General features: G+C 49.5%; 1 protein-coding gene across 8 annotated transcripts in view; it reads right to left on the bottom strand.

The window, feature by feature from the left end:
• The window catches only part of AP2A1 (adaptor related protein complex 2 subunit alpha 1), a 53,994-nt gene that overhangs the window by 17,539 nt on the left and 12,031 nt on the right, over positions 1-24,424 (bottom strand). For 4 of the 8 annotated variants that reach the window (XM_049703369.1, XM_049703364.1, XM_049703365.1 and 1 more), the window contains exons 3-6: positions 18,986-19,175; positions 5,815-5,883; positions 5,542-5,684; positions 4,908-5,101 (exon numbers count right to left, since the gene is read on the bottom strand). In XM_049703369.1, the coding sequence (XP_049559326.1) occupies positions 4,908-5,101; positions 5,542-5,684; positions 5,815-5,883; positions 18,986-19,175 (596 nt within the window). Of the gene's footprint in view, positions 1-4,907; positions 5,102-5,541; positions 5,685-5,814; positions 5,884-18,406; positions 18,640-18,985; positions 19,176-24,424 lie in introns of those variants that run through there. The other 4 variants (XM_049703371.1, XM_049703370.1, XM_049703367.1 and 1 more) reach the window with 3 other exon arrangements.

Raw genomic sequence — 24,424 nt, 5'->3', positions numbered from 1 at the left:
TTACCATCCACCCTGCGCTGTCCCATCTGGTGGCCCCCAGCGACACGAAGCTACCGAGCACTTGAATGGAGTGAGTCCAGACTGAGATGCCATGTGTGTAAATTACACAGTGGTTTCAAAGACTTAACGCAAAAAATATTGGATAATGTGTATGTTGATCCAATGTCAAAATGATTCTGGATGGATCAGGTGAGATTAAAATATTAAAATTAGATGGGGAATTCCCCTGGCGGTCCAGCGGTTAGGACCCTGAGCTTCCACTGCAGGGGGCACAGGTTCGATGCCTGGTGGGGAAACTAAGATCCCGCATGCCGCACGGTGCAACCAAAAATTAAAAAAAAAAAAATGAAATTAGTTTTACTTTTTTTAAAAAAATTAATTTATTTATTTTTGGCTGCACTGGGTCTCCCTCGCTGCATGCAGGCTTTTCTCTGGTTGCATTGAGCAAGGGCTACTCTTTGTTGCGGTTGGCGGGCTTCTCATTGCAGTGGCTTCTCTCGTTGCGGAGCACGGGCTCTAGGCGTGCAGGCGTCAGTATTTGTGGCGCACAGGCTCAGTAGTTGTGGCTCGCGGGCTCTAGAGCACGGGCTCAGTAGTTGTGGTGCACGGGGTTAGTTGCTCTGCAGCATGTGGGATCTTCCCGGACCAGGGCTCGAACCCGTGTCCCCTGCATTGGCAGGCAGATTCTTAACCACTGCACCACCAGGGAAGTCCCTACTTATTTGTTTTGACTTTGTCTACTAGGCATCTCAGATTTAACATGGACAAACCCAGCTCTGGATCCTCCCCCTCCTTCACTTGGTTCTCCCCCACTCCCTCCTTCATCATTCATCCACCTGTTCAACTTCACTCCTCTCTCTCTCTTACACCATATACAATCAGTACTGTCGTCTTTCCTTCCAAAACATACAGCTCTAGTAACTATTTTCTGCAACAACCCTGGTCCCAGCCACCGTCAGCTCTGCCCAGGACGGCAACAGACATCTCAATGGTCTCCCTGCTACCGCGCTTGGCGCCCCCGACAGTCTCTAGGCTACTTGAATCTAAGGATCATGTTCTTTCATTGGTTCTGGTATATTCTTAGCCATAATCTGTTCAAACACTGTGTCATGTTATGAGTCTCTCCCTTCTCTCTTTCTAGAACTCTAAAGAGTGCTGTTAGATTTTATCTCCCTTGACTCTTAACCTCTCTTTTGAATTTTTCCATCTCTTTGTTTCTCTGGGCTGCATTCTGATTAATTTCTCCAGTTCTTCTGCCTATTTACAATCCTTGCTTTGGTTCTGTCTACTCTGCTGCTAAACTAGACCACTTAATTTTTTTTTTAAATCTAAATGTTGTCCATTTCTTTTTAAAAAATGCTTACACTTCGTTCCATTTTTAAATGGTTCTCTTTTTTCTTGAAACATATTAAGCATACTCATCTTACATTCTGTATGAAAACTCCAATCCAACTGTTATTTTCCATTTTCTTTCTGCTGGTTCTCCCTCATGGTGCCTTGCGTCTTGTGCTTAGTGATTTTCGACTGTGAGCTACTCATGTAACTTGGAGCTTCATCTGTGGAAATCATTGAGGCCTATGGTGAAAGTGGGTTGCTCCCAAAAAGATCTGTTTGCTTCTGTCAGGCACTGGGGTACTAGCAGGTTGTGTCACTTAAGCTGAAGTTTGGTTTAAGTTTCTATGGATGACCCAGGAAGGGGAAAATAGGACTGAACACCAGTGTGTGGGCTGTTCCATGCCAAAGTTCAAAAAGGATACTTTTGCTTATAGACCTTAAGGGGATTTATTTCTAGGTCACCCTCACTTTGAAGTGTAGTCTCTGGAGCCCTTGCTTGAACCAGCTTGTCTTCTGCTCCCAGAGGCTATAGGGCCCCAAAACCAATACCTAAGTTCATCCAGGTCAGCAAATGCTCCAAGCAAAATCCAGCTTAGGCACTCTGCTCATCTCCCTGGGTGTCAGGCTCCTCTTCGCTTGTGGCCTGTGTGTCTCCTTATTTTCTTGCTAGCTCATGAATACACTGAAGAATATTTCATTTCCTCTTTTAACCCACATTGATAACTGCGTTTTGGGGAGACCCTCAGGCAGGAATCTAGCCCACAAGCTGCCAGAAATACAAGTCCTACCTTCTCCCACACCAGGTTCGTGACCTTTTAAAAATACAGAGGCTTCATAAATAAATAAATGAATAAATAATAAAGTAGCCGAAAAAAAACAGGGGCGGGCTTCCCTGGTGGTGCAGTGGTTGAGAATCTGCCTGCCAATGCAGGGGACACGGGTTCGAGCCCTGGTCTGGGAAGACCCCACATGCCGCAGAGCAACTAGGCCCGTGAGCCACAACTACTGAGTCTGCGCGTCGAGCTTGTGCTCCGCAACAAGAGAGGCCACGACGGTGAGAGGCCCGCGCACTGCGATGAAGAGTGGCCCCCACTCGCCGCAACTAGAGAAAGCCCATGCACAGAAACAAAGACCCAACACAGCCATAAATAAATAAATAAATAAATAAAATTTTAAAACATTAAAAAAAAACAAAAACAGGGGCTTCCCTGGTGGCGCAGTGGTTAAGAATCCGCCTGCCAATGCAGGGGGCACGGGTTCGAGCCGTGGTCCGGGAAGATCTCACATGCCGCGGAGTAACTAAGCCCATGCGCCACAACTACTGAGCCTGCACTCTAGAGCCCATGAGCCACAACTACTGAAGCCCACGTGCCTAGAGCCCATGCTCTGCAACGAGAGAAGCCACCACAATGAGAAGCCCAAGCCCTGCAATGAAGAGTAGTCCTCACTCACCGCAACTAGAGAAAGCCCATGTGCAGCAACAAAAACCCAATGCAGCCAAAAATTAAAAATAAATAAATAAAAATTAAAAAGATAAAATAAAAAAACAAAGCCAAGCATGTCATTTATCTGCTCAAAACACACCTACTGCCTCCCAATTTCAATTAGAATAAATCCATACTCCCCTTATTCTCTCACTTGTTCACCACAGTCAAGCCAGAGACACTATCTCTTGGTTCCTTGAATGTACAAAGCTCATGCCTACCTCAGGACCTTTGTACGTGCTGCTCCTTTTGCTTGGAGCACTACTCCAACCTTTTTTTTTTTTAACATCTTTAGTGGAGTATAATTGCTCTACATTGTTGTGTTAGTTGCTGCTGTGTAACAAAGTGAATCAGCTATACGTATACATATATCCCCATATCCCCTCCCTCTTGCGTCTCCCTCCCACCCTCCCCATCCCACCTTTCTAGATGGTCACAAGGCACCGAGCTGATCTCCCTATGCTATGCAGCTATTTCCCACTAGCTATCTATTTTACATTTGGTAGTCTATATATGTCAATGCCACTCTCTCACTTCGTCCCAGCTTACCCTTCCCCCTCCCCGTGTCCTCAAAGTCCATTCTCTGCGCCTGCATCTTTGTTCCTGTCCCGTCCCTAGGTTCTTCAGAACCATTTTTTTTTTGATTCCATACATATGTGTTTTCACACGGTATTTGTTTTTCTCTTTCTGACTTACTTCACTCTGTATGACAGACTCTAGGTCCATCCACCTCACTAAAAATAACTCAATTTCGTTTCTTTTTATGGCTGAGTAATATTCCATTGTATATATGTGCCACATCTTCTTTATCCATTCATCTGTTGATGGACACTTAGGTTGCTTCCATATCCTGGCTATTGTAAATAGTGCTGCAATGAACATTATGGTACATGACTCTTATTGAATTATGGTTTTTTCAGGTTATATGCCCAGGAGTGGGATTGCTGGGTCATATAGTAGTTTTATTTTTAGTTTTTTAAGGAACTGCCATACTGTTGTCCACAGTGGCTGTACCAATTTACATTCCCACCAACAGCGCAAGAGGGTTGGTTCCCTTTTCTCCACACCCTCTTCGGCACTTATTGTTTGTAGATTTTTTGGTGACTGGCCATTCTGACTGGTGTGAGGAGATACCTTCCAACATTTCTGAATGACTGTCTTCTCATCATTCCAGTCTCAAATTACATGTCACCTTTTGCAGAGACCCTCCCTGATGAGTCTGACTTAAGCAGCCTTCCCCACCATCTCTGCTGCCCCCCACTACCCTGTTTTGTTTTCTTCAGAGGAACTGTCACTATCCGAACTCAACTCACTTCTTTGCCTATGTGTTTGCTCTTTGGATTCCCCCCGAGATGTAAGCTCCCCGTGGATGGGCATGACCGTCTCCGCTGCTCCCTGCTGCCTTCCCATGCCCGGAACAGTGCCCGGCACATTGCAGGTGCTCAAGAAGTGTTTGCTGAGCAACCTCCTGCTTCAGAAAGGTCACACAGGCTGATCCACCACCCTTCACGCCTTTCCCTGTTCCACAGCCAACTCCTCCTACTCACCCAGGTCTCAGCCTTATCCCACTTCCTCTGAGAAGCCCTCCCTGATCCCCCAGGCTAGGTCAGGCATGCCTACTATATGCCCTATGGGCTTCTGCACCCCACAGCATGGTTCTGAGAGAAAATATATGTTTCATCCTGGGAGGAGGATGACCATGTCCGTTTCTGGTCATGGCTACATCCCCAGCAATCAGCATGGTGCCCCGCACATATACGCTCAACAGATGTTTGTTGAATGAATGAATGGAGAAGAGGCAGAAGCTCTGGAGGGCTGTCACCGACATAACTTAAGGTTATTACCTCTTCTTTACTAGATGTTAAAGGTCGATCAGATAGACATCCCACTGGCTTTGCTGGGAAGCTGCCTTACACTGTCGAGTCACTTTGGTGAGATGACAAGAGACAATCATGGGGCTGCCACCGGAATCACGGTGGTGCCAAGCCTGGCTGGGAGACCTTGGGCAGGTGACAGAGCCTCTCTGACCCTCAAACTGGGTTGGGTCTTGTCTACCCCATCCCCCCACCTGGGTCCCCAACGCCTCACCCAGCCACCAAGATGCGAGGGATGTCAGCGGCAAAGGCCTCGCCCATCTCACGGCTGCCCACGTTGGCGATGCAGTGCAGGGCCAGGCACATGAAGGTGGGGTTGCGGCTGGCCAGGTCGTTCTTGATGGCGTTGTTGATGAGCCGGATCAGCTCCGAGTTGGAGTTCACCAGCACCGAGATGAACAGGTAACCCTAGGTTGCAGAGGGAGGTGGTGGGCTTGGAGCATAGTGGTTAACTGGCCCTAGACCCCAACCCTCAACCCTGGAGTCTGCACTTCCGGCCCCTCCTCCCTCAGCCCCAGGAGTCCAGGTCCTAGGCCTCTCCCCTCTCAGACCCAGGAGTCCCCGCCCCCAACCCCTCCTCCCTCAGACCCAGGAGTCCAGGCCCCCGGCCCCTCCTCCTTCAGACACAGGATCCAGGCCCCCGGCCCCTCCCACCTCAGACCCAGGATCCAGGCCCCCGGCCCCTCCCACCTCAGACCCAGGAGTCCAGGCCCCCGGCCCCTCCTCCCTCAGACCCAGGATCCAGGCCCCCGGCCCCTCCTCCTTCAGACCCAGGATCCAGGCCCCCGGCCCCTTCCACCTCAGACCCAGGAGTCCAGGCCCCCAGCCCTCTCCCCGCTCAGACTCACTATCTGCTTCTCCGTGTACTTGTTGGAGCTCAGCAGGTTCACGGCCTCCATGTGCCCAAAGTCGATGTCGTGGCCGAGCAGGAAAATGAAGAGCAGTTTACACACATACTTTTTCTTGCTGTAGCCGTCCAAGGCTTTGTCCCCTGGGGCCAGAGGAAGGAAGAAAGGGGAGGTAAAAATGAGGAAGGATCAAACCTACAAGTCCCAGGTATCCCAGCCCCAGCGCACAGCCCGCTCCTCCCACAGACCCAGGAGCCTGGGCCCCCAGCATACCCTTGAACTTGGAGCGGATGTTGGCCAGTTCCTTGTTGATTCTCTTAATCTCCGCCTCCTTGCTCTTACCTGGAAGGGAGAAGGCAGGACAGGTCAGGAGAGTCCCAGAGAGTTGAGCCGCCTGCCCTCACTTTGCTGGGCAAGGTCCTTCCGGCTGGAAGGGCAGACTCTCCCCACCCTGGGGCTCCAGGCCCAGGGGGCTGAGGCAAGGCCTGGGCCCTGTCTCTAGCTGGGAGCTTCCGGGAGGTGGGAACCTTGGCTCTTTGGTCCCTACCACCCAGAGGAGGAGCCCAGCACACACTTTGGGGCACTCCCTGCCTCCCTCCCTCCTCCAGCTCCTGTCCCACCCATGGCTCCAGTTACCACTGCACCAGCCCCCAGCTGAAATATGCCCCTGGCAGGAAATATGTAATGAATGAATAAATGCAGAGATAGGCTGCCTTCGAGCTGGCCCCCTGGACCCTCACTCTGACCACACCCCCAGAGCTCAGTGCCTCCTGAAAACTGCTGGGCCTGCACCTTCCCAATTCCAGCCAGTTGCCAGGCATTGGGTCCTGAGCTCCCGGCTCCCCACCTCCGCCTGCCCAGCCAGATCACTGTGGCAGCCTCCTTTCTGGCATCCTTGCTTCCCACTGGGGGGATTCTACCCCGTGGCTACCAAGCCCTCTGGCCCTGCCCTGGCCACCCCACCAGTGTCACCCCTCACCATCTTGCTGTGTGTCCCCACCTCGCAGGCCTCTGTCAGTTCCAGGGACAATTCACACTCCTTCCCACCTCCAGGGCCTTTGCACGTGCTGTGCCCTCCACCTGCCCATCTATCCAGTTTTCTTCTCATCACTTGGGTCTCAGGTCTTGTCACCTCCTCCAAGAGGCCTTTCTTGGTCAATTCTCTATTTATTTATTATTGTTATTTTTTGGCCATGCCGCACGGCTTGTGGGATCTTAGTTCCCCAACCAGATATCGAACCAGGGGCCGTAGCAGTGCAAGTGCAGAGTCCTAACCACTGGACTGCCAGGAAATTCCCTCTTGGCCAGTTCTTTAAAGTCAGTGCCTTCTTCTTCTGTTTCCATCATTTAAAAAAAATGTCCTGGGACTTCCCTGGTGGTCCAGCGGTTAAGACTCTGGGCTCCCGGGCTTCCCTGGTGGCACAGTGGTTAAGAATCCACCTGACAATGCAGGGGACATGGGTTCGATCCCTGGTCCGGGAAGATCCCACATGCCGCGGAGCAACTAAGCCTGTGTGCCACAACTACTAAGCCTGCGCCCTAGAGCCTGCAAGCCACAACTACTGAGCCTGAGTGCCTACAGCCTGTTCTCCACAACAAGAGAGGCCACTGCCATGAGAAGCCCCTGCTCACCGCAACTAGAGAAAGCCCACGCACAGAAATGAAGACCCCAATGCAGCCAAAAATAAAATAAATTTCTAAAAAATAAATTTAAAAAAGAAAAGAAAAAAAAGACTCCGTGCTCCCAATGCAGGGCGCCCGGGTTTCATCCCTGGTAAGGGAACTAGACCCTGCATGCCACAACTAAAGACCCAGTGCAGCCAAATAAATAAATATTAAAAAAAAAAAAGTCTTCCCTGGCTCATTTCACACCATGTAACTATTTTATTTACCTTTACTGTCAAACCTCGGCTCCCCCTTCAGATTATAAGCATCACAGGGGAGCTTCTAGAACAGTGCCCAGCATATAGCAGGTGCTTAATAAATGTCTGGTCATCTGAATGGTGGAGCCTGTTCTGACCCATGGCTGTGTCATCAGGCAACTGGGAGGTTCAAATGAATGAGTGAATGAAGGAGAAAGCGAGGGTATGTGCTCTCTTTCTCTTTAGAAATCCTGCCTCACCACCTACTCCCAACTTCCGGGGAAGCTCCCATAAGCCTCACTTCAGCTATCACCTCCTCTAGGATGCCCCTTCTGATTAGCACCTCCTGATCAGTTCCAAATAGACGCTAGAGCTGCCGTGTCCAATACGGCAGCCATCAGCCAGGTGGCTCTCAAGCACCTAAAACGTTGCTGCTCCCAACTGAGATGGGCAGTAAGTGGCAAAGACACACGGGATTTAGAAGATTGAGTGTGGGAAAAAAAAAAAAGAAATGTAGGGACTTCCCTGGTGGCACAGTGGTTAAGACTTTGTGCTCCCAATGCAGGGGGCCTGGGTTCAATCCCTGGTCAGGGAACTAGATCCCACATGCATGCCACAACTATGGAGCCTGCCTGCCGCAAGTAAGACCCAGCACAACCAAATTAATTAATTAAAAAAAAGAAATGTAAACTATCTCATAACAAAGTTAAAAATATAATTAATTAGTTGTTTAAAATTTTTTTAATCAAAAAAATTTTTAAATACTGAATACATGTTGAAATGAGAATATTTAGTTGCCCGCATGCCACAACTAAAAAGATCCCACGTGCCACAACTAAGACTTGGGGCAGCCAAAATAAAATAAATAAATAAATAAATATTTAAAAAAGAATATTGGGGGTGTATCAGATTATACAAACATATTATTAAAATTAATTTGGCCCATTCCGTTCTACTTTCTACTAACAAAAAAGTGGTTCCTGAAGAAGTTAAAAACCACACATGCGGCTTGCACTCTGGGTAACGCTGCTCTTGGGCCTTTCCTGGGCTCCCACACTGCCCGGGTCACCTCCCTCAACGCTGCTGTGCGTGTCTGGGTCTGCTGCTGTCCCCAGACCACACCAGAGCCCCGAGGGTAGGGCCAGCGTCTGCCACTTTTCTGGGTAGTGACCCCATGTTCCACAGGCTTACTGAGTGCCTGAGCTCAGGAAACGCATGAAGATGTGAAAGAAAAAGGGGCTGAAGAGGTACAGAGTGACCCACTCCCAGGCCTCAGGGAGGGTGGGAGGTCTCTGGGAGCCAGGCGATGAAGGGCCAGTACCTCAGTGATGAGGCTGAATTGGCCTGTGTGGCCCAGAGGCTATCTGATGCTTCATTTATTAATTACACGTTTCCTAAGCCCTGTGGGCCAGGCCTGAGTGGGGCGACGCTGGGCACCCAGGACCCACGCAGATCTGGCACTTTTGATCCTCCCCCAGGGACTCCTGGCTTGGTGGGGCGCAGGCAGCGGGGCCCTGTCCCCACACCTGAGCGAGATGGGCACGATTGGAGGTCACCCAGACACCCCCGGGGGCCTTGCTGGTGGCTGCCAAGAATAGGGGACATTTGAGGAGGGCCGTGAAAGATGAGGAGGGTTCAGGCACAGTTCACCAGCGAGAACTAAGCCAGAACCACGTCACACTGTTGAGGTGTGCCCACCAGAGGGTGGCCAGGGGGTCAGGACAGCACCTCCCTCTGGGGGCAGGGCAGGGGCAGTGACCAGCACGGCAGCTCCGCAAAACTGGTGCGCAGGTTCCGTTCTCCTCCTAACCTGAGGATAACCACACAATTGCTCTAATCAGTTGCCTTAAAGCTATTCTGTAGGGATGAGAAAAAACAACCAAACAGCTTTTATAAATGGACCCTATAGCACACGGTGGCTGCCTAACTTTTACCACAGATAGACGGGTATCTGAACAGCAATTAAATTACTGAGCCTAGAGCTCTCTCTGGCCTTCGTTTACCTCTATTAAAAGCTTCAAGAAGCAGGCAAAACTAACCTATGGTGTTGGATGACTGAGCAGTGGGGAGGGGGGTGCCAGGGAGCTAGGGATGTTGTTTCTGACCCTGGGGGCCAGTTACGCAGCTGTGTTCAGCTGGGGAAAATTCATCAGATTTTGATGATGAATTCATCAAAATTCATCACTTCTGATCTGTGAGCTTTTTTTTATAGATACACTATATATGTATATGTGAATATACAAGTTAATATATTTGTATACGAATATATATTAATATATTTGTATACAAATATATATTAATATATTTGTATAGTGAAGTATATCAATGATGTAGAAGAGAATATAAAACAGATATGGACAATTTAAAGAATATGCAGGAATTCCCTGGCGGTTCAGTGGTTAGGACGCGGCACTTTGGCTCTGGTTCGATCCCTGGTGACAGAACTAAGATCCTGCAAGCCGTGGGGTGTGGCCAAAAAAACCAAAAATTCAAAGATAACATAAGCACATGACAGAGAATATGGAAAAGAAAAATAATGGCCATAGTTCATAAATTTTGGCTAATTTGAAGTGTTCTTCAATACACCTCTTTATAGCTAAATGATAACACTATGTAATTTGTTTTTAGAATAAAGTCCCGGAAATAAAGTTCTTAGAGCAACGAGTATGCCCATTTTCAAATTTTTCTGATATATGAAGGCAAATGGCTCTCCCATAATGAACCAGTTTATATCCCACCATCATGGTATGAGAATCTGTTTCCTAATTAAAGAATTTATGATAGCTGAGTGAATTATCCCGTAATTTATTTAATTATTATGGTATAGTTAGACATTTCGCTCATTTAATAAAAAATATTATTAGTGCCTGCTATGTGTAAAAATTAAAAATAAATTTTTAGGGCTTCCCTGGTGGTGCAGTGGTTCAGAATCCGCCTGCCAGTGCAAGGGACACAGGGTTCGAGTCCTGGTCTGGGAAGAGCCCACATGCTGTGAAGCAATGAATCCGGCGTACCACAACTACTGAGCCTGCGCTCTAGAGCCCGCGAGCCACAACTACTTAAGCCCGCGCACCTAAAGCCCCTGCTCCACAACAAGAGAAGCCACCGGAAGGAGAAGCCCGCGCACTGCAAAGGAGAGTAGCCCCCTGCTCGCCGCAACTAGAGAAAGCCCGTGCGCAGCACCAAAGACCCAACGCAGCCATAAATAAATAAATAAATAAATAAAATTTAAAGTAAGGAATATTCAAAGAATATATGTTTGTGTGTGTATGTTTTTTCCTTAGTCTTTAAACTGTCCACGTCTATTTGATATTGTCTTCTGCACCACCAATATACTTTGCTACAAAAAAGAATTCACAGAAAGAACAAAGCATCAGGTCTCCAAAAGAGAATGCTCTGTGGCCCTAGAGGAAATGCATCCCAGCAGAGCACATAACCTCTGCAAATATCTAGAGCCTGGGTGCCCAGAGACAGCACCTGGGCGCTGCTGAGGGTAACGCATGGGAGAAAGGGGCTGAAGGCAGCTAAGAGAACTGGGCTCATGGAAGAAACTTTCCATCACTCGGCCAGCCTGCGACAGGGGGATGAGCTCCCCGTCACAAGAGGCATGCAAGCATTTCAGGGTGTTTTAAAGAGATTCCTTTATCTTCAAACATTCCCTGGGCCAAGCTCAGGGATGAGTCACACCTGCTCTGCCCTGGGGTTGCTCCTTGATTGGAGAGGCTGACAGGGACAATGGGGAAAACTTTCACAGAGACAAACACAGTGGGGGCTGGGACGCTGGAATCAGATGTGGGGAGGAAGGCTTCCTGGTACCCAGTTCCTGAGACTTTTTTTTTTTTTTGGCCAGCTCCTGGGATTTTTTTTGGTTTTTCCTTTTTGGCCGCGCTGCAGCATGTGGGATCTTAGTTCCCTAACAGCGATAGAACCCATGCCCCCTGCAGTGGAAGCATGCATGGAGCCCTAACCACTGGACCGCCAGGGAATTCCCCGCTCCTGGGATTTCAGGCTCAAAAGACGAGGCTGAAATGAACCAAGCAGAAATAAGGGGAGGTGTGCTCTGGGCACGAGGACCAGCTTGTGCAAAGGCCTGGGGGCTAGCACAGCAGGCGGGGACAGACCGTGCAACCTCTTGGCTTTTCTGAGGGTGCTGGGGAGCCATGGGAGGGCAGGGGGTCCCATTCTGCCTGCAGCTGTTGCTGTGAGGGCCGTGCAGGTGGAAAAGAGGCCACCCCCTTGCTACAGGCCAGGGCAGGTTACTGCTGACGGCTCCAGAAGGACCTTGGGGCTTCTGGGTAGGGGAAATAAGCCTCCCTAAGCATTTAACCTGGGGCATCGGGGTGGGGCTGTCACTGCCACAAAAGGCCTCCTAACAAACCTGGACTACCATGAAGGGATTGACACGCGCTTATGGCGGTAACCCAGGCACTGGCTGGCACCTCACTGCAAGACCCTTCATTGCCTTCCAGACAACTGTTTACAATACAAAGCAACAAAAGTTTCTCTCTACTAGGATGTGCTCCGATGCCTCCCACACAAGTCCCAACAGCCCTGAGTCCTCAAAGAGGGCTCTGGGAGATGATGCTTGTTGACTCTGGACCCCTATAAAGTTCAGAACATTTTGGCCCACGTGGTCCACCACCGGAGCCACTGGCTACATGTGGCCACTGGACATTTGAAAATTGGCTGGTGCTATGGAGGGACTGAATTCCTAATTTTATTTAATTGCAATAAGTTAAAAATTAAAAACCAATCCTCCACTCAGTCACTGGAAAAGTATGTCTGGAACGACTTGGACCCTTTGTGAATCTTCTTTTTTAACCGTAAGTTTTATGAACTCTTAAGACAGAGAAAATATTTCCAAAGAAACTGTAGCCTCCGAGTTGAGAAAGGAACATAAACTGACTTGTTAATCATTGAAAAAATATCGATTACACATTCAGATAATATTTGGGGCATACTGGGGTAAAGGAAATAAATCATATTAAAGTTAATTTCCCTGGTTTTACTTTTTTAATGTGACTACGGAAAATTTAAATGTACATATGTGGATGGACCTAGAGATTATCATATTAAGTGAAGTAACAAATATCAGATGAGAAAGACAAATATCATATGATATCACTTATCTGTGGAATATAAAAAAAGGATACAAATAAACTGACTTACAAAACAGAAATAGACTCACGGACCCAGAAAATAAACTTATGTTTACCAAAGGGGAAACTGCAGGGGTGGGGGGGAGGGGGGGAGATAAATTTGGAGTTTGAGATTAACATACACACACTACTATACATAAGAGATAAACAAGGATCTACTGTATAGCACAGGGAAATATACTCAATATCTTGTAATAACCTCAAATGGAAAAGAACCTGAAAAAGGATATATATACATACGTATATGTATTTAATATATATACGTATAACTGAATCACTTTGCTGTATACTTGAAACTAACATAACACGGTAAATTAACTATACCTCAATTTTTAAAAAATGTACGTATGTGGATCGCCGCATGACAACCCTGGGTTAGACGTTATCAAAATTGTCAACATCTCTGAGAGAAAATATTCTCCTTGAGCAACCAAGTCACACCCTGTCATTCCCTTACTTGAACGTAGCTGCAAAGACCTCCCTGAGCTGCCGCCTAACATATTAAGGGGGCACATGTTGCTCTGTAAGCCCTCGGCTTCTGGCTGGGAAGGCCAGCTCCCCAAGGGCAGGGGTGGGTGGCTGCGTCCCTTGTAGCATCCTGACACAGGGTCCAGAGCAGTCCTGATGCGGGGGAGGTGCTGAATGCGATTGTGGACCGAGGTCACTAGATGACACACAGGTAGAGAGGGACGGAGCTCAGGCCTGGATCTGTCTGTTGCCAGCATCTGGATGCCACTCACAACCTAAAGCCAGTTCCTTTAAGTGCCCTGAGCAGGGGTGTGGGGGGAGGGGCGCTGTCCCCAACGGCACACTGATGTTGGAGCACCACCAAAGTGGGACTCATTCCTTCTGCTCTCTCCACAGCGGCCAGAGGGATTCTGTGAAAAGCTGAGTCAAACCCTGTCCCTTCTCTGCACTGAATCTCTCCCTGGCTTCCATCTGGCTCAGTGTAAAAACAAGTCGTCACTGGATCCACTAGTTCCCTCTCTGACCACAACTCCCACCCTCTCCCCGCATTCCTCCTATACCTCAAGCACAGTCCTGCCTCAGGGCCTTTGCATAGGCTGTCTGCGCTGCCAAAAATGTCTTCTCCCAGATTCTGCAGGCCAATTCACCCACCAAATTCTTCTTTGCTCCAATGTCACCTGCTCAGTGAGAGACGCTCCGAGCAGCCTATATGAGAGCGCCATCCCTACACCCCGACACCCCTTCCCTGCTTTATTTCCTCCCAACACTCACTGCTACCTGTCTGAACACCTGAACACTACATATTTACCTGTATATTGGTCCATTTCCCCGCTAGAATGTGAGCACCATTGGAAGGGGACTTTTGCTCACCGTTTTAGTCTCATCACCTAGAAAGTGTCTAGCACTCAATCAGTGCTCAGTAAAGATTGATTTGTCCATTCATTCATTCATTCATTCAATCAGCAAACACCTCCCAAGGACTCTTGCGGGCCAGGCCCTGCAGAAGGTGGAAGTGGGGACCCGGGGAGGGATCAGACCAGGGCTTGCACTCCAGGGGCTGAGGGAGACGCCACAAACAGAATGGGTCACAGTTTGCAGTGGGATGTGTCCTCATGGAGAGCTCGGGGCACTGTGGCAGCCCAGCAACCCCCTTCCCATTCATTCACTCACACTGTCCTTGGGCTTGGGGGCAGCTGGGCCCTAGAGAGGAGGCAACCCCAGCTCCTGCCTTAGGGAGCTCCCAGTCAGATAAGCGTCTGGGAGGCTGACTCCCCCTCCAGACAGGACAGGACTACGCCCTCAGGCTGGGCCCAGCCTCACCTCTCCCTTTCTTATCTGCAGAATTTGCCCTTCCTGGCTCTCCTTCTCAAAGCCTGCCTTTCATCTCCTTCTAGTTCCTTCCCCCTGAATTCCACTATGCCCTTCAGATCCTCCAGCAGGATGGCTCCACACTCCTCGCTGTCCTCCACCTGCTCAGCTCTGAGCACGGCCTCATCCATGTCCCTCATCCCTTCTTTTGCCCTCACTCCAGCTTGAAACCCTCTCCGGGGCTCTCGGGACAAACACCAACCTGGCCTCTGCCCACCTCCCCAGTGTCAGATCCCATCCCTCTCTGTACCAGCCACATAGGCCTTAGCACAGAGTCTCGACGGGGCCTCAGGACCTTTGCACTTGCTGTTCCTCTGCCTTCACAGCTCTTTTCCCCTTCCCTTGGCCTGGCTAACCCCTCCCCATTGTCTGGGCAACGCAAGCAGACAGAGGCCCCGTTCTCTCATCATTGTGGCCCTCTACCTCACTGGACTTAGGACAGCTACAATTTTTTTCCGCTTTAAAAAAAACTTGATGCAAACAAGAAAGGAGCCAGGATAGGGCTTTTAAACAAGCAGATCTAATTTTGAAAGTAAATTTCAGGTAATTTTCTGAGGGGCATCAAAACATACCTCCCTGAATGCCCTGTAATATATTTAGATTTGATTTTAGGTTTCTTCCTCAATTTAGGTAAAGAAAATAAAATTAATATATCATCTAACAGTGGCATATATGAAACAGATAAACCACCAGGATTTGCACAGGAAACTATATTCAACATCCTGTAATAAACCATGATGGAAAAGAATATGAGAAAAAAATATATACATATATGTATAACAGAATCACTTTGCTGTACACCTGAAACTAACACAGTATTGTAAATCAACTATACTTCAATTAAAAAAAAAACTGAGATACAATTCACATACCACACAGCTCACCATGTGATAGTGCGATTCTGTAGTCTTTAGCAGATCCAGTGTTGTTCAGCTATCACCACCATCTAATTCCAGAACATTCTCATTTCCCCCCAAAGAAACCCTGTTCTCATTAGCAGTCATTCCACATTCCACCACCCCCTAGCCCTAGGCAACCACTCAGCTACTTCCTGTCTCTCTGGATTTGCCTATTCTGGACGCCTCACAGAAATGGAATCCTACAATATGTAGCCTTTCATGTCTGTCTTCTTTCACTTAAAATGATGTTTTCGAGCTTCATCCGTGCTGTAGCCTCTACGGTACTTCATTCCTTTTTAATGGCTGAATACTATTCCATCGTGTGGGTGTCCACATTGTGTTTCGCCATCCATCTGCTGGCAGACATTTGGGTTTGCTTCCGCTCTTTGGTTATCTATCATGAACGATGCTGTATGAACATCCATATACAAGTGCTTGGGAGATGGACAGCTGCGATTTTTATGCAGCACCTGTCTCCCTCAGGGGCTGGGAGTTTCATGGGGGTACAGAAAAGTCTGTCCTATTTACCACTGTTTCTCCAGTGCCCATGATAAGGCTTGAAACATACCAGCCATTCAACCTACACTTGATGAGAAAACCAAGGACAAGGGGAAGCCCTGATTCTCCAGCCCTGGTTCATTTGGCTAAACTACTTCCACTGCCCCCAAGTCGGAGTCTCCCCTCCGTCCTCTGGCTTCCCTCTGGGGTCCTGCAGTGACACCCACTTGTTTTCTCTTTCCTGTCCTGCCCCCATCATCCAATCCCTTTGCAGATCCTTCAAAATCTATCTCCAACCAAACACTTCTCATCGTTTCCTTCTCACCCCAGTCGAACCAACACTGTCTCTCACTGGGATGCCTGCAACGGCCCTCTAATTCCTTCCCTGTTTCTGTTCGGACCTCCTTGGGTCTGTTCTCTTCCCAGCAGCCAGAGGAACTATTTTAATACATCAATCAGCTCCTGTCCCTCCTATGCTCAAAACCTTCCCGCTGCTCTAGCTTCGCTCAGAGAAAGGCCAAAGTGCTCCTAGTGGCCCACGAAGCCCTGTCCCCTCTCTGTCCTTATCTCCCACCGCTCTCCCTCCCTCCCTCTCTTGGCCCCAGCTACACAAGCCCCCTCGCATTTATCTGAACCCACACCAAGCATGCTACAACCTCAGGACCTTTGAATGCACCATTCTCCTGCCTGGACCCCTCATTCCTCCAAAGTCTGCAGGGCTCGATCCCTCTCAATCCTGGTCCCTCCCCTCCCCCGCTTGCCTGCCTTATTTTTCTTCACAGCACTAGTCATCGTCTGACCCTGCGGTTCTCTGTGTTTACTTGTTAATCTCCCTCCCGGCATGGGTGCTCCCAGGGGCAGGAATTTTTGTTCACTGTTATAGCCCCAGTCCCCGGAACAGTGTCTGGCACACTGGAGTGATCAAAAAGCTTTTTGTCAAATGAATAAACGAATGAACGAACCTTCAGAGACAAGATGTTCTGATCAATGGGAGTCGGCCGACAAGAAAAGGGAGCCTCCAAGAGGTTGAATGACTTGCCAAGGGTCGCAAGGTAGGTGTCAGAGGCAATGCACACTTGCTGCTAACAGCTGGCCCCCGCAACCCACAAATCCTCAAAGCTCCACCCCTTTCATAACAGACTTAACCTCTCTCCGCCACTTGAGACCCAACAGTTTCCACCCCTCTTGCTCGCTGAGCACCTACTACATGCCAGATCCTCCCATCCCTACTAAATTCTAAAATCATCACTGGGCACCCAGCAGAGGCCGCTCCTCAGACCCAGCCAAATAACAAGAACAGTAGCCAAGCTACCTAGTGCCTGGAGTGTGTGAAAGGCCTCACCCACATTCGGTATCATAACAACCCCATCAGGAAGGTGTGATCAGCAGTCCCTCCTGACAGATGAGGAAACTGAGAGGCGAAGTCTCTCATTCAAGGTCACACGGCTGGGGAGTGAGAGCGCTCACACTCAAACCCCAGTCTGGCTGACCCCAAAGCCCATGCGGACACAGCCTGTGAAGCTTTTGGCAGCTCAAAACACCAACACCCGCTCGCAGGAGCCGGGAGCTGACTTGGCGCCAGGCCTCCCACAGTCACGACCATTCTTCCTGCTGGTGATGGCTGCCCCCATGTTGATGTGGTCAGATGGGAGAGCGCTCCAGATTCAGGGCTGTCCTGCTCCCTGACCTATGACCCCTCTCTGGGGCCAGGCTTCCCCCACCCCCCAGCTTTCCAGATCTCTTCCCCACAAATTCCTAAGGCCCCCTGGCCCCTTCTTTGAGATCTGGGCTCTCCCCATTCTGGCACATACCCCAAGACCCCGCATTATAATGTCCTCTCCTTTGCAGGCCCCCCAGCTCGCTATTCCAGGTTCTCCCAAGACTCTCCACCTGCAGCGCCTCTCCTCTGTGCTCCTCCCAGTACCCCCTCTAGCCCCTTCTCCACTGCCCTCCATGTCTCCTAAGCAACCCTCCATCCTGGAGCCCCTCTATCCCTCACCAGGGGCCCACTACAGGCCCCCACCTTTCCGTCTCTCCTCCCCAAACCCCTGGGACTTTCTGTCATTCTCAAGTCCTCTCTATGAACTAGCTGGGAGCCTCGGTGACCTACCTAGTCCCTTCCCCTCTATGACACCCCCTCACCCAGGCCCTCAAGCCCAGTCCCTTTAGGCTTCCTGTGTTTCACGTCCTCCCAGTCCTCTCTGGCCTCCTCCCACTTTATCTCTCCACAGGATACCCCCACCCACCCACCCATGCACCCTTTTCCCTTTCTAGCTACATCAGGGATTTCTCTAACCCCATCTCTAATACGATCCCCCAGCCTTTCTTCCATTCCCAGGGACAACTCTATGCCCCATCCCAGGGACTTTACTAGCCTCCTCTATATTAAGACCCTCCCGGACGCCTCTAGCCACTCCGTGTCGTCACCTCAAGAGGCACACTATGACACCCTAAGCCCCCCCATCCCCCCCACCCTAAAGTACCCCCGGGGCCTCTCTATCCTCTCACTCTAAGACCGCAATGGATTTCTATCCCCTGGGCCCCTCTGTAACCCCCGAATCCCTCAATCCCACGCTCCCCCTCGCCCGGTGTCCCCCAGCCGCTCTCTCACAGTTCCGGATGTCGGAGATGAACACGGCGAGCCCCCGCATCCCATCGCCCTTGGACACGGCCGGCATGATGGCGGTGGTGTCGGCTCCAGGCCTGGCCGGGCAGGGCGCAGCACAGCGGGGGCTGGCAGGCGGGGACCGGGAGGGAAGGACCCCAGGCAGCGCAGAGGAGCCGAGCCGGCCAAGGGGGGAGGGCGGGCTGGCAGGCGGGCTGGCAGGCAGGCGGGCTGGCAGGCCGCGGCTCCGCCCCCGGCCCCACCCCTCCCCTCCGCCATCCTGAGCTCTCAGCCGTCTATTGGCTTGTATTACTGCCGCTCAGACTCGGGCTCATCCCCACTCCCTCTTTCATTGGTCTCTGGACAAAGGCACGCCGCTACGATTGGCCCAGAGCCCCGCTATTTCCGATCCGTAGGGGGGGGTGGGGGCGTTGCCCGAGAGACGGGCGGAGTTCGGTTACGTACAGTGGGACCGCCCCCTCCGCTCGGCCGGCTCCGATACTGATTGGATCCGGTCGCTCTCTTAGAAAGGAGGGATTGACGTGAAGGAAGGCGGGGGAGCGCGCTCGAGCAGGCGGGACTTACGTTGATTGAGGCCCATGGGCGGGTAGACCGCCCCCGCAGGCGTCGAGGATTCGCCGGGCCAGTCCGACTCCCACCCCCGATTGGGCTGTTGTGGGGGCGGGAGGAGGGCGACGATCCGTAGAGAAGGAAGGAGCAGGAGGTTGTCCCTCGGCTGGGCTAGGATAGGTGGAGTGGCGCCTGCAATTCCCTGCTGCAGAGAAGGGGTTGGGAGGGGCAGGAGAGCGTGAGGTATTTGCTGCGCAAGCGTCTTTCTGTTCTCCTTTCTCCCTTTCCTTCACCCCCGACTCCTTAATCTCCTTCCAGGAAGACATCCCTTCCCCCTTCCCCTACCTTCTCTAGAGGCCAAGATGTTGCGACCTAAACTTGTCCGGAGACCAAGTATCCCAGAGCGGAGGACCCAGTAATTCAAGTCTACTCCCATTAAGCAGAGGTTAAAACTGAGGTCCGAAGAGGACCTGAATGACATGCCCAAGGTCACACAGCTCAGAAGTGGTAGAGCCTGGATGTAAACTATATTTTGGCCTTTAACCACTTTTCCATATACAATGGCTTTTTTCTTTTCAATCATAACACCATTAAACAGATATCGAATAAAAAATTGGGCTTGGAGCTCCTCCTGAACAAGAAGGGGACCTGGTACTGAATGAAGAACGTTGGTTAAAGGGAAGGAATCAGTGAATGCGCTTTGTTTCGCCCAACCACTACCCCTTGGCGCCCCAGAGACCTTTGGGTGACTGGTTTTGGGGAAGGCAAAACCTCCAGAACTCCAACGCCCAGGGCTAAAGAGAAATTTGGGGCAAAAGGAACGGGAAGAGTCCATTCTGTCACCTCGAGGAACTAAGCCCCACCCGCCAGCCTTTTCCAATCTCAGAAACCTAGTATTCTTGGAATGAGCCTTGGGGGAGTGTCACGGGTGCTGGGAACATCCACTCTGAATTCTGGGGGTATGGATAACGCCATTAAAAATATATATATATATATCAGTAGTGAGGTTGGTACTAGTCTGCTTTTCGAGGGATGCGAAGAGAGACATCCAGAGTCTGAAGAACAGGAAAATTCTGTCCCTAAGGAAGAGGGAAAAGCGACCCACTTCCCAGCTTTAACTATCCACCTCCCTCTCACCCACCACCTTCAACCAACCCTTCACCCAGAGCCCACCAGGAGCCAGATAGAGTAAACTCTGGGGTTTTGTTGTGGGGTGAAAGATGTCCTGTTTCTAAGTTCTGTCATGGTAGGTGGGGGAACTCAGTCCTCTCCCAACCCCCTCTAGAGCTCATAAATTAGCCAAAAGTTAATTTTTAAGATTGGCTGTAAAGCAGAGGCGTTCTGGGCACACATGAGGAGTGAGATTGGGAAGAGCCACCCTAACCTGAAAATCCCTGGGACTGTCCCATCCTGCGTGGGGGGTGGATGTGGCGCCACCCACAGGAGCTCATGGACTCATCCCTGCCCATTTAGAGCAGCACTTCCCAGAAGATATACAGTGGGAACCACAACTACAGTTTTCAGCATACTCCTGCCACGTTAAAAAAAAAAAAAAGTAAAAAGAAAAGGTGAAATGAATTTTAATAATATATTTCGTTTAACCCCATATACCCAAATATTATCATTTCAACATAGTTGACATTCTTATCTTCCTAAGTCTTTGAAATCTGGTGTTTATACATATAGCACAGCTCAGCTGAGACATGCCACGCCACGTCGCAAGCGCTCAGCAGCCACAAGGCCATTATTGGAAAGCAAAAAATTACAGGACGGGATTTGAGTAAGACCATTCTGGGGTTCAGGGGCTGAGGAGGTGACCCATTACTAAGTTTTAAGACCATGTCATGAACAAGTTCATGTATGGGGTTCTAGATGAGGCTTAGACAAGTCCTTTTTGGTTTCAAGATGGAGCATTGGGACTTACCTCGTGGCTCAGTGGTTAAGAATCCGCCTGCCAATGCAGGGGACACGGGTTCGAGCCCTGGTCCAGGAAGATCCCACATGCCGCGGAGCAACTAAGCCCATGCGCCACAACTACTGAGCCTGCGCTCTAGAACCCACGTGCCACAACTCCTGAGCCTACGTGCCACAGCTACTGAAGCCCACGTGCCTAGAGCCCATGCTCCACAACACGAGAAGCCACCGCAATGAGAAGCCCGCGCACCGCAACGAAGAGTAGCCCCCACTAGAGAAAGCCCGCACACAGCAACGAAGACCCAACACAGACAAAAAACTAAAAATCAAATCAAATCTTTAAAAAAAAAAAAAAAAGATGGAGCATTAAGAGGGAACCCCAGGAGCTCCTCGACTTGCTCAGGGGTTGAACCACAATAGCTTTTAAGATTTTGACCTGAACAAATTAACTCCTGATTTTCTCCAGAAAAACTACACTCATCCCCAGTCTTCCCATTTTGGCAGCTGGGCCCACCATCAATCACCCAGGCACTCTTGCCAGGACGGACCCCCTCCCGTCCTTCACCCCAAACCAAAGCCAGGACACACCCCAAAGCCGGCCACCTCCTCCCATCCCCACTGCCTCACCTGGTGCAGGCCACCATCACCATCATCTTTTGCCTGGAACCTTGTAGAGACATCCCTGGCCATTCTCCCTGCTTCCATCCTGGCCACTCAGGGTGCTTTTTGCAACATCAGTCAGCTGTGTCCTTCCGCAGCTTAAAGGCACCAGACACACTGGCCTCCTCTTGGCCATTAAGACCCTCCAGACTCATTCCTGCCCCCTGCCCACCTCAGCTTTCCCCATGGCTGGCTCATCCTTCAGGTCTCAATGCAATGTCCCCTCTTAGGAGAGAACTTCTGGATTTACGGATTTAAAGTGACCTCTCGGGACTTCCCTGGCGGTCCAGTGATTAAGATTCTGTGCTTCCACCACAAGGGGCATGGGTTCAATCCCTGGTCAGGGAACTAAAATCCCACATGCCGAGCATCGTGGCCAATAAATAAAGAAATAAAAAAATAAAGTGACCTCTCCGTGTCGTACTTGAACACGTTATCCAGTATTAAAAAAAAAAATATGTGTTACAGCAATCCTACTCCTGGGCATATATCCGGGAAAGACGAAACTCTAATTCAAAGATACATGCACTCCAACGTTCATAGCAGCACTATTTACAATAGCCAAGACATGGAAGCAACCTAAATGTCCATCAACAGATGAATGGCTAAGGAAGATGAGGTACATATATACAATGGAATACTGCTCAGCCATGAAAAAGAATGAAATAATGCCATTTGCAGCAACACGGATGGACCGAGAGATAATTACACTAAGTGAAGTAAGTCAGAGAAAGACAAATATCATGTGATATCACTTATATGGGGAATCTAAAAAAATGATACAAAGAACTTACGAAATAGAAATAGACTCACAGACATAGAAAACAAACTTATGGTTACCAAAGGGGAAGGGGGGGAGGGATAAATTGGGAATTTGAAATTAACAGGTACACACTACTTTATATAAAATAGATAAACAACAAGGACCTACTATATAGCACAGGGAACTATATTCACTATCTTGTAATAACCTAGAATGGAAAAGAATCTGAAAAAGAATATATATACATATATATATATATATATATAAAAAACTGAATTACTTTGCTTTTTCCTGAAACACTGTAAATCAACTATACTTCAATTTAAAACATTTTAAGGGACTTCCCTGGTGGTCCAGTGGTTTAGACTCTGCACTCCCAATGCAGGGGGCTTGGATTCAAACCCTGGTTGTGGAACTAAGATCCCACATGCCACGCGGCGCAGCCAAAAAATAAAAACACAAAAAAAATTTTTTTAATGCGTTATAGAAATTTTCAAATATACCCCTGCAAAGCAGAAGGGTATAATGCACCCCCATATACCCAGCTCCAACAGTTATCAACATATGACCTTTATTCTTTCATTTATAATCCCCTGCATTTGACTTCCCTACCCCCCACCGGATTATTTTAAAGCAAGCCCCCCCCATGATATCATTTCATCCCCATCACCCAGTTTCTTCTCCAACATTTCACAATGAAAATTTCTAAATATTCAGAAAGTTGAAACAACTGTACAGCAAACACCCATATACCCCATCGCCCCAATGCTGGCATTAACATTTTACTCCACTCACTTTATCACAAGTCCATCTGGCCTTCCCTTCCTCCATCCATCAATCCATCATGTGTTTTATTTATTTATTTTTATTCATTTATTTATTTTTTTGCGGTACGCGGGCCTCTCACTGTTGTGGCCTCTCCTGTTGCGGAGCACAGGCTCCGGATGCGCAGGCTTAGCGGCCATGGCTTACGGGCCTAGCCGCTCCGCGGCATGTGGGATCCTCCCGGACCGGGGCACGAACCCGTGTCCCCCGCATCAGCAGGCGGACTCTCAACCACTGCGCCACCAGGGAAGCCCCTTTTTTTTTAATTTTTAAAAAATTTATTTATTTTATTTGCTTGCGCCGGGTCTCAGTTGCAGCAGGCGGGCTCCTTAGTTGCAGCTTGCCGGCTCCTTAGTTGCGGCACGTGAACTCTTAGTTGCAGCATGCATGCAGGATCTATTTCCCTGACCAGGGATCGAACCCAAGCCCCCTGCACTGGGAGCGCAGGAGTCTTTTTTTTTTTCCCCAAGTTATCCTAATTTATTTCTTTATTTTAATTTTATTTATTTTTTTATTTATGGCTGCGTTGGGTCTTCGTTGCTGCGCGCGGGCTTTCTCTAGTTGCGGCAAGTGGGGGCTACTCTTCGTTGCCGTGCACGGGCTTCTCGTTGCGGTGGCTTCTCTTGTTGTGGAGCACGGGTTCTAGGCGAGCAGACTCAGTAGTTGTGGCGCACGGGCTTAGTTGTCCGCAGTATGTGGGATCTTCCCAACCAGGGCTTGAACCCATGTCCCCTGCGTTGGCAGGCAGATTCTTAACCACTGTGCCACGAGGGAAGTCCAAATCCATCATGAATTTTTTTTTTTTTTTTTTTTTTTTTGCAGTACGCAGGCCTCTCACTGTTGTGGCCTCTCCTGTTGCGGAGCACAGGCTCCGGACGCGCAGGCCCAGCGGCCATGGCTCACGGGCCCAGCCGCTCCGCGGCATGTGGGATCCTCCCGGACCGGGGCACGAACCCACGTCCCCTGCATCGGCAGGCGGACTCTCAACCACGGCGCCACCAGGGAAGCCCCCATCATGTATTTTTTTTTCCCCATCATGTATTTTTAATGCATTCAAAGTAAGTTGCAAATAGCACTATTCACAATAGCCAAGATATGGAAACAACCAGGTGGTATATACACACAATGGAATATTATCTGGCCGTGAGAAAAGAGGATACTCTGCTGTTTTCAGCCACGCGGACAGACCCTGAGCACATTATGCTAAGCTAGATAAACCAGACAGAAAAGACAAGTACTGTATGATTTCACTTATACGTGGAATCTTAAAAAGTCTAACCTGTAAAAAAAGA

Source organism: Orcinus orca, chromosome 20 (genome assembly GCF_937001465.1).
Source record: "Orcinus orca chromosome 20, mOrcOrc1.1, whole genome shotgun sequence".
Lineage (NCBI taxonomy): Eukaryota > Metazoa > Chordata > Mammalia > Artiodactyla > Delphinidae > Orcinus > Orcinus orca.
Note: the sequence above shows the minus strand (reverse complement) of the source record. Positions and strands in the feature narration are given on the sequence as shown.